General features: G+C 50.2%; 1 protein-coding gene across 4 annotated transcripts in view; it reads left to right on the forward strand.

Moving 5' to 3' along the window:
- GOLGA1 (golgin A1) overlaps positions 1–10,004 on the forward strand; it is a 52,205-nt gene extending 42,201 nt beyond the window's left edge. For 3 of the 4 annotated variants that reach the window (XM_060154371.1, XM_060154374.1, XM_060154373.1), the window contains 8 exons: positions 1,005–1,094; positions 1,909–2,011; positions 2,114–2,274; positions 2,611–2,757; positions 5,727–5,786; positions 6,344–6,514; positions 7,041–7,127; positions 7,713–10,004. In XM_060154371.1, the coding sequence (XP_060010354.1) occupies positions 1,005–1,094; positions 1,909–2,011; positions 2,114–2,274; positions 2,611–2,757; positions 5,727–5,786; positions 6,344–6,514; positions 7,041–7,127; positions 7,713–7,793 (900 nt within the window). In that variant the 3' untranslated portion in view covers positions 7,794–10,004. The remainder of the gene's footprint in view (positions 1–1,004; positions 1,095–1,908; positions 2,012–2,113; positions 2,275–2,610; positions 2,758–5,726; positions 5,787–6,343; positions 6,515–7,040; positions 7,128–7,712) is intronic. The other variant, XM_060154372.1, reaches the window with a different exon arrangement.
- The last annotated feature ends 219 nt before the right edge of the window (positions 10,005–10,223 follow it).

The raw sequence follows: 10,223 nt of genomic DNA on the forward strand, positions 1-10,223 counted from the left end.
CTCCGTGGCATGTGGGATCTTCCTGGACCAGGGCACGAACCCGTGTCCCCTGCATTGGCAGGCGGACTCTCAACCACTGCGCCACCAAGGAAGCCCACATGCTTATTCTTGTAGCCACAAAATGGGGACATCATTATTGGTAACCCTACCAGAACCATGTAGAATTTTGGGGTGGGAGTGGGGAATAGCAGTGATGAGGCTCTTACCCCCCCACCAAAAGGGGTGATTCTGGGTAGACATAAACAGCAGACATCCCTGACCAGTGTGCAGGCACCTGAGAAGTCATATTATTCATCTGGGGGTTGATCAGCGAGCCCGGCGTCAGCCTCAGGGAAGAGGACTGATGTGATTGTCAGGAGGGAGTCCCTGTGCTCTGGCGGGGGGACGCAGCGGGGCAGCCCTGCTTGTGGTAGAAAAGACTGGTGGTAGACTGTAGCAGCCAAAGGCTTGGCTCAGCTCAGACTCTGCCTTAAAACGTGGCCATGCCACTTACTAGCTCTAGGACCTCAGGCAATTATTTAACCTCTCAGAGCCTCAGTTTTCTCTCCTGTAATATGGATGATTTTGATGAATTTGTGACATTTCCTGTATTAAAATTCAGTAATTGCTTATTATCATTTCTGTAACCAGATTGCTCCAGTCTGCTACTCCATTCACGTCAGCCTGAGTCTTCTTGTTCTGTGTTGATTTCGTTAGACCACCTCTTTTGAGTCTAGGTCCGCTAGCCTTTGGCCTGAGTACTAGCTGGTGTGTTCATGGGATGACTGACCTTCCACGGTGTGCCTGTTCCCAGAGGTTGGTGGGTTGTCCACAGGAACAGTTCTCAGAGGCAAACAGAAGGCAGTGCAGCGAAAGAGTAGCCTGGGAACCTTGGGAAGCAGGAAACACTTTCGTCTGGCCCTGCAAGACGGCCCTCCCTCTGTGGGCGTCACATGAAGTGTGCAGCTAAATAAAGGTGAACTGAGGTTCTGGACTCAATCTCGTACCCATTTTCCGGATTGTAGGAAGAATGGAGCCAAAGAGAAATTGTGAGTGTGGCAATGGCTCAAGCCCTGGAGGAGGTGCGGAAGCAAAGGGAAGAGTTCCAGCAACAGGTAGGCCCCCTGTGATGCCTCCACCTCAGTCCCAGGCAGGACCAACCTACCTCCTGGTCTGTCCAGGGCAGAGGGTGGACACAGTCTCAGGAGTGTCGTCAGCTGCTTGATTCCCCTGATGTCTCTAGGAAGATGGGAGAAAGATGTTAGAAAGAAACCCTCACCCCATAGGATGGCCTTTTAAAATTTCGATAGTTAATGTGATAAACATCACCTGGGGAAAAGTCCAGAACCAGGTACTACTGGGCTCTAATTCTGTGAGGTGGGCCACCACCGGCCGCAGGCCCCAGAGACCACATACAGTTGAGCTCTCAGCAGCAAGGGTGGGAAAAGCCTTCCTTTGAGGACAGACTCAAGAGTCAGGCCCCAGATCTAGGTAACTAGCTCTAGGTCTTTGTTCGGTCCTTAACAGATCTGTCTGAGTTGCCTCTGAAAAGACCCTATGATAATCATACCTTCAAGAATATGATAATGAGGTCATTTGTATCAAATGCTGGGCACGTCACAGGCCCTCAGGACGTGGAAGTTATGGTTTTGACAACTTTCGGAAGGCTGGGCAGAAAGGCCATGTCTCTGGTAGGCCCACTACAGGCCAGAGGGGCAGTGAGGGTGATTGCCCCTGTGCGGGGCCCCTGCCGAGGAGAACTGATTTGTGCATGTTTATAGGAGCAGAGGTTAGCTTGGGGAATGTTCTAGGCTGTGGCCTTCAGGGAGGGATTCATGGAGGACCCTGGTAGTGGAAAAGTGGAGACTCCTTTAGGGAAGATGGGATTATTGCTACCAACCTTCTCTCTTGTTGGTTTTTCTCTCCGAGGCTGCTAACCTGATCGCCATAGGAGGTGAGAAGGAGCAGAGTCTGCAGGAAAAAACTGAAGTGATTCTCCAGAAAGAGCAAGAGATTCTCCAGCTGAAGAAAGGTGAGGAGTCTGCCAAGGCTGGGCCTTTTCACCTGTTCTTGCCCGGACCCCTGCCTGGAGGTGGCCCAGTCACCGCGCTCACCTCCCCTCTGCCTGGCCTAGGTCACGACTCCGCCCTGCTGCAGATGCGCCAGCTGCAGAGTGAGCTGGAGGCCCTGAGGGGCCTGAGGGCCGAGCAGTCGGAGGCGGCCGACGAGCGGGAGGACCTGCTGAGGCTGCGGAGCCAGGAGCAGGGCGTGGTGCTCTCGGTCAGCGAGCCTCATGTGAGTCCCGCCTGAGCCGCCTCCCTGTGCCTCAGCTTCCTCTCCAACGGGGGGCGCCTCGCCGCGAGGGGTTGTGCGTGTTGAGGAGCCCATCCGATGTGACGACACCTGTCAGTGATCAGGTGCTGAAGCCCTTCCTTCCCAGCAGGCTCCTTGCATGGAGAGTTAATTGTCCCCCCAGCAGGCTCTGTGACGGGGTTGCCATAGTTTAAGTCTGGTTCCTGGCTAGCTGCCTGGTGGAGCACATCAGTCGTCACCTTTGGAATGAGTCTGGCCCCCTTCCCTAGGGATCTGTGGCTTAGCTTGACCATGTCCTGTGCTGCCACCACCCTGTAGGTGACCTCGAGGGCCGGGCAGGACCCCGCGTACCAGCTTCCGGCTGCAGAGGGGATACCAAATGGTGAGATGGGGACCGCCATGGATCTAGGGCAGCTACAGAAGGAAAAACAGGACTTGGAGCAGCAACTTCTAGAGAAAAATAAGGTGAGGACGCTCTTTACCTCAGCTATTTATGTCCCTTTCCCTGTCCTTGTGCCTAAAACCATCCAGTCCATTCTTCAAGAGTTGTGCTGATGCCCCTGGGCCCCTCTTGGGGGAGGTGTTACCTCTTCCATCACAAGGGCTTCTTCCTGGTTCTCCTCTTCTGCTTACCTCCTGCACGGCCCTCTTCCTTTCACACTCGTGCAGTCTCCTCCCAGACCCCCCACCTGAGATGGTATCTGGAGTATTAGAGCTGGAACAGTGGCAGGTCTCGGTGTCCCCAGCCCCCTCTGCCATCGCCAGCTAGGTCCTATGACCAGTCACCTTACCTCTGCACTTTTTTCTACAGCTGTGAAATGAGAGCGGTGATACCTGCCTTTCAGTGGTTTTGTGAGGGGGAGGTTGGGGGATGAAATGAAACTGTTTGTTAGCTTCCTGTAAATTTTCTGGTATTTGATAGAGGCTTAATAAATGTCATGATTCCACCCACCCTGCCTGGCCTCTGCACCTGTAAATGCAGGGTCTCGTTTGAGCCTCGTTTTTAAAATGTCCTGTGAAGTTAACTGTGCTGGCTAGTCAGTGCTCTGGCCTGAAATTCCGCCCCCAAATTGTGTGATTACTCTTTAACAAAGGAGAAAGGTGGTCATTCTTTATCTCCCCCCACCCCCACCCATCTCCCCCTTTCACACACACACACACACACACACACACACACACAGGCTCTTCATTTCTTATCATGAAATATAAAATATAGAAGAGTGCACACTGTGTGTCCCTGGGTCCAGCCCTCCGACAGCTTCTCCAAAGAGAAGCACTCACATCCCTGGCGATCTCCCCCATCCTGCTGCTGGCACTACGTCCATACCCTGAATCCAGACGGCTCCTGTGAGCTCCAGACTCCTGTATCTACCCTATTTCTCTATGTCAGTGTCTGAAAGGCCCCTGAAATTGAAAACATCCGGAAGCAGACTTCAGACTGACCACGCTCTCTAGCATCTACTGCCATCTTTCCTTTCTCAGTAAATGGCAAAAACCTTGGAGTCATCCTTGTCCCCTTTGTTTCTTTCACAAGCAACATCCAAATCATTAAGGAATCCATTTGGCTCTCCCTTCAAACTGTACGCGCAATGAGCTGCTTCTCATCCCTGCCACTGCTACCACCCGAGACCAGGTGACCATCCTATCTTCCCTAGAGGATGGTGTTGGGCTTCTAATTGGTTTCCCTGTCACTTGTCTGTTCCGGCCCTCTGATGACTCTCTGTCCCCATAAAAGCCAAAGTCCTTGCAGTGGCCCACAAACCCTTTGTGGTCTGGCTCCTTACTGCCCCCTTCCCCTACCCTCTGCTCTCCCCCAGCATTCCCTCTCAGCCACAGTGGCCTTGCCTTTCTGTGAATATCAAGCACCCTCCCGCCTCAGGGCCTTTGCACTTGCTGAGCCTTCTGTCTGGAAGATTCTTTCCCCAATTACCCTCACTTCCTTTATGGTGTCATTTTGTCAGTGAGGCCATCCTGCTACCCTGCCAGCCCTCACCAACAGAACTCCCGGTCCCCTCACCTTGCTTTTTTTTCTCCAGGCCTCTTAATACCTTCTGATACACTGTATATTTGCTTATTGACACTGTTCTCTCTTGAGGGCAGACATTTTTTCTTTTTTTCTTTTTTCCTGCTGTTTCCGCAGCCTCTAGGCCGGTGTAGAGACTCGGTATTCATTGGATAAGTTAATGAATGAGTCAAAACCTAGAAAATCAAGTAACATAAACTAGCAAATGTACTTTTGGGGGAATGCCCGGCTTCACAGTCAAGCAGAGAATACGGATTGGAACGAAACATTACCGTTTTGTCAGTGGGGTGTTGCAGGCAGTGTGACAGGAGCTGGAGGCGCTTTCCCAGCCGTCTCATCCCCAGGGGGCCGTGGCCATACTGCTCTTGAGACGACGAAGCTTATTACAGCTTTGTTTGAAAATGGAACCTCAGGGAGTTCCCTGGCGGTCCAGTGGTTAGGACTTGGCGCTTGCTCTGACATGGCCCCGGGTTCAGTCCCCGGTCGGGGAACTCAGATCCCACAAGCCATGCAATGTGGCCAAAAAAAAGGTAACTCAGCTACACAAGAAGACATGGGGCATCCCCTAGAGTTACTGTCACATTAAAAGTTATAATTAGCAAAACTATAAAGCTGTGGAAACTCTGATAAATGAAAACTACTATTCAAAATTCTAGCTACTCAGTGCAAGAATGGTGACGTGGACTAGAAGTCCACAGGAAAAACTCATTTTGATATAGTTGTGAGATTTTGGAGAAATTTTTATTTAAAATTTTTTCCCTGTAATGTCGACTACACATTAAATTTTTTCATTGGGAAAACAGAGTTCAGCCTTTCAGGTGGTTAATGGAATGTGTAATAAATTATATTTAAGGCCCATAATACTAATAAGCTCACTAAAAATAAATAAGGAAAATAAAGACATAAAACCCATTGTTGTTGGGTTGTGCCGAAAAACCACGATCTTTAATACTGTTCAAAATAAGTGTTAAAAATTATTATGGTATTTCAGGAGATCAATGGTGATGATGAGAATCATAAATTTTGGCCCAAGTATCCTACTTGGGGATGATAGCACATAAATATCATTCTGAAGGGCAGAATATACTGTGCAGAGGCATTTCTAGCTACACTGCCTGTGGAGGCGAGCGCCAGAAGCAGTCCTAAGGCCCCAGGCCGGGAGGGGTGGGACGGCACTGCGGCAGTGGCGGGGCCAGGAGAGCAGGGCTGTGCACAGCCTCAGCACGTGGGGGAAGGAGGCCGAGGCAGCAGGTGTGGCAGCGCAAGCTCCTCAGGAGATGAAGCAGGGGCTTCTAACAGGTGTATGGGGACCCAAGGGGTTGTCTGTCTGCTCTGTGGTCCTTTGCACTTTAAAGATGGTGAAACGTGCATTTAATGAATGGCCTTTTGTGGGGGTGGGGCTTTGCCTCAGACCATAAAGCAGATGCAGCAGAGGATGCTGGAACTCAAGAAGACTCTGCAGAAGGAGCTGGTGAGTGTCCCCCTTCTCCCCGCTGCCCATGCCCTCCTGCCTCTGTGCTCCTCCTGCCTGATGACACTCCCCCCCAGGGGACTGCAAGAGGTCTCTGGGAAGTCAGGCTGGTGGGACAGTGGCCCTGCCACCTTGAACGTGCTCCTGGAAAGTGGCTCTGTGACCCCCGGCACGAACCCTCTTTCTCTGAGCCTGTGTGTTGTCTGAGAGGTCAGTGAGGTGACGTATGGCCGTGTGTGAATGGCAGAGGCCAGGCCCAGACGTGGGAGAGCGGCGCCTCTGCCCTGGCTGGGTGCTCACTGCCCCAGGAGACGAGTCCTGATGCGGGTAAAGGAAGTGGCTGAACTTCCCCACATACCTCTCTCCCTCCTCAGCCAGCACCCTGCCTTCTTCAGGTGCTGGTGCTTCCTTCGCAGGTGGGGCCCTTTTCGCCCTACTCTGTGCAGGGTGTGGCAGAGAACTGCAGGTGATCACAGCCAGGGCCAAGTGAATCTCCCCTGTGATTTTCGAACCTGTCTTGAAGGGTTCAATGTAGCATCTTTCCATTGGTTTTTCAGAAAATCAGACCCGATAACGAGCTTTTTGAAGTCCGGGAGAAGCCTGGGCCTGAAATGACAAACATGGCCCCTTCTGTCACGAATAACGCTGACCTGACTGATGCCCGCGAGATCAACTTTGAGTACCTCAAACATGTGGTTTTAAAATTCATGTCCTGTCGCGAATCTGAGGTAAAGGGCTTTTGAGTTGCCCTTTGGGTACTGAGTTCCACCCCAGGGCCTGGTTCATTTGTCCGCGCCCTGCCTGGCTTCCCACCAAATCCATTTCTTTCTTCCTGTCCCCCATTCCGCTTTGACCACCAACGTGAGCACTCAGTCATTTCTCCAGCGGGCACTGACCTGCTGGTTGAGGAGCAAGCAGGGGGCGCCGAGTAGGGAACTGGCTCCTGGGAGGAGATGTGGGTCGGATGCTGAGGCCAGAGTCCAGGGAACTGAATCCGCCCAGCAGTCCTGCCTCCTGCCGAAGAGCAGGTGGCTGCGGTGGTCGTCCTGGTGGTCTCGTCAGTCCCCGAAGTAAAAGGTGGGGGAGGAAAAGAACCAGCAGACCTCAGAATGCCCATCTCCAGCCTCTGCGTGGTCCTTGCTGACCAAGCCTGGAGCGCACGGGAGGAGCAGGACCAGGAGATGCTGCCATGTAGCCCCCTGACGGCCTGATAACTGACCGAGGCCCATGGCAGCAAGATTTGCTTTGTTTCAGGCTTTTCATCTTATAAAAGCTGTGTCAGTGTTGCTGAACTTTTCACAAGAGGAGGAGAACATGCTCAGAGAAACCCTGGAGTATAAGGTAGGGTTTCCTGGTCTGCTGTCCGCCTCCCAAAAAATGTAGTCAGTCATCCCAGCCCTGGCGGGTGAGATCAGCCCACAGCTGCATCATTAGCTTGGAAGGTGCTTTTGGTTGATGAATTGGACTCGGGTAGTATTTACCGAGGACATGCTTTGTGCCCACAGGTCTCTGCTGTACTTGACTAACAGGGCCTTGTGTTCTTCTCCAGAGCACGTTCATTGGTATCACCTCATCAACAGCCCCAGGTCTGGCCAGCACCCAGACTTTTTTAAAAAATGAAAAATATTCAAAAAGTACCTGCGTAAATGCTGTAATAGAAAACATTTTAAGGAAACGTTACCTAAATTCCACTCCCTTGTTCCTGTCACCTCAGGTTTTTCTCCTGTCTCCTTCCCATCTTTAGAATGGGCCTTGCAGCCCCGCACACTGGTTACCAGAACCATCGTCTTCACTGCTCTGCTCACAGCCAGAGTCCGGGTGTGTGGAGGGCGGGGGTGGTGGCCCACGGCTGGGGAGGGGCTCTTTCAGCTGCTTCGTACCTAGTCCTGATTCTCATCTCAGGAGCCTTTTCTGTTTCAAACCCAGATGTCGTGGTTTGGGTCCAAGCCAGCTCCCAAGGGCAGCATCCGGCCATCCATCTCCAACCCTCGGATACCATGGTCCTAGGCGGCACCACCCAAGGATGAACCTCCAAGGGCTGACACTTTTTCTGTGAAAAGAACACTGACACACCAGTCTGGGTGGGTTTTTAATCACTGTAACTGCAGTATTTTGTACAAGCATCTGAACATTGTTTACAAGACTTAAGGCCCACTCCTGCAGACTGCTAAGAACCTCAGGAGGTAGCTGATCCTGTTGTTCTGGTCACCAGAGGGTCCTGGCACTACCCACATTTCCACAGTGCTGCTAAAATCCCAGCTCTGGCCAGCACCCATCTGCCCCTGAATCCTCTTTCAAGGTGAGCACTTAAAGCTGAAGCCCTCAGCATGTGTCAGAGAGGAGGCGGCTGATCTATCGTGTGGTGATGACACTGGACATAGACAGCCCTTCAAAATGGTGCCCAGCAGCCCAGACCCACCTAGTTCTGCCACAAAGAGCCAACTCAGTGAGGCTGGCCTTTAAAAACTCCCTTTCCCTTTCAGTATGTTTGGGTTCAGATGAGTTAGAAGCAGCTTTTTAACCCTTCCTCCCAAGGAAACATTATTTCACGTTGTTTCTCAGACCACCGAGAACTTTAGTTGTGTCCGTCTTTAAGGTACTCTGGGGCCAGTGTGGATTAATGAATATGCACCTTTCTGACAGTATCTCATTTTACTGAAGAAAACTAGCAAATGTATAACAAGATCCTTAGTACCAAATACACTCAATTGCCTTTTTAATGAATGTACTTGTCTTGGATAGGTTGCTGGTAAACCATTTTAAACTATTTTTTATAGCTAAAGTTCCTTGCTATTATAAACATGTCTTCTGTATTATAAAATCCATTTAACTGGTGTTCTTAAAGGAAAATCAGAGCATCAAGAGGAAATTATTTCTAAGATTGGGAGCCCTGTCCCTTTGTAATGTCACTAGCATTCTTTGGCATCTGCTTCCCTCTGAAGCAGTGGTGGTGTTTCATTTGTTTAGCTCTTAATTCTGTGTTGTAACACTGAGCAAATGCTAATCACATTTTCTACTGCTAAGGACAGTCTGCTGTATTCAAAGGAAGCAGCAGCTGTCCCTCTCCCCAGGCTTGACCAAAACGTTGGAGGGTGGACTGCCTTGTAAGTGGAGCCACCGTCTCTCCCTGTCTGTCACCCTACCCCCAAATATTTAAGATGACACTACATTCATGTATGGCAACCAGGCAGCCCCTAGCTGGCTGCAGTACTTGATAGCATGCAAGTGGCTCTGGAACTGACTGATAAAAACTTGTATTAGTTATCATTATAAAGAAAAGGGAATGTGCTTGCCCTGGATAAGGCACACTATCAAATCTAAAGGGAAACCATATATTGAGTTATAGTTTGATGAAAGTTTTATTGGTTAAATAATAAACTGAATAACTGGAGCTCCTAAATTTATCATCAGTTATCCAATGATGTAAAGTTATGTTTCTCAACTATGTTTAGGGTTAAAATAAAGTATATCTCACAGGGAAACAAGGATTTGCAATTAACATAAGACAGTTCCGTGGACCTAGAAGTACCAAGCAAGGGCAGCATCACCCTCGTCCCCACTTGGGCTCTCTGCCATCCAAGTGACCCATTCTCCAGTTACCTACCTCCTCCTATGGCTCCCCCTGCAGATGTCTCACCTGTGTTTAGAATGCTGTTTTCCATTTATCTGGTGGGCACACAAAACAGGAGTCCCTTCTGTTCCATAATTTTGATGAATAGGAGGTAGCTCTTCCAGCTCTTCCAGGAAAGAATCCCTAAGATTGGGTAGTTCAGGGCTTGCTAGAGGCGACTACCACACAGCCGTGGGAGCCCCGCCCGACTCCCCAGTGGCTTCTCCAGCCCTTGAGCTGGTCTCACCCACCACCCACGTTCGCCGGCCATTTTAGGCATCGTTGGTTGTGGGGCCCCTCACTAAGTCTGTACTTGCACAGGGAGGATTCATTCTGATCAGGCTTTCCTCCTGCATGTTGAATTTCCTTCAGCTTTAAGAAGAGCGGAGTAAATGTTCTAAGTGATTTGATGCACTTTTACTTGTATAAAAAGTTCTGTGATAGAGACAGTATATATAGTCCTTTATATGAGCATTGGATCTTGATCTCACCCTCCATGTTGTACACAGGGAGACTGTATTATCTAAAACTGCTGTAGAAAATTCACTTGTGGTGCAATACACTTTTTGATTAAAGCTCTTCAATCCAGAGGCAGTGGATTTACTTGATATAGTTTGGTGTGTCAGTATTTCTTTAACTTGTTAAATTTAGTACATTGTGTCTCACATTTAAAACTCCAAGGCCAAGTTCAAGGCCTGTAGAACACTAGTCTTCCAGGAAGCACCTCCCCAGATTAGGTTTGGGTGAGTAAACATTACATGTAATTTAATGAAGCCAGCAGCCCAGTCCTACCTCCCAGGAAGGGTGGGGTTCTGCAGAGGAGTTGG

The sequence above is a fragment of the Lagenorhynchus albirostris genome, chromosome 7 (assembly GCF_949774975.1).
Source record: "Lagenorhynchus albirostris chromosome 7, mLagAlb1.1, whole genome shotgun sequence".
Classification (NCBI taxonomy): domain Eukaryota; kingdom Metazoa; phylum Chordata; class Mammalia; order Artiodactyla; family Delphinidae; genus Lagenorhynchus; species Lagenorhynchus albirostris.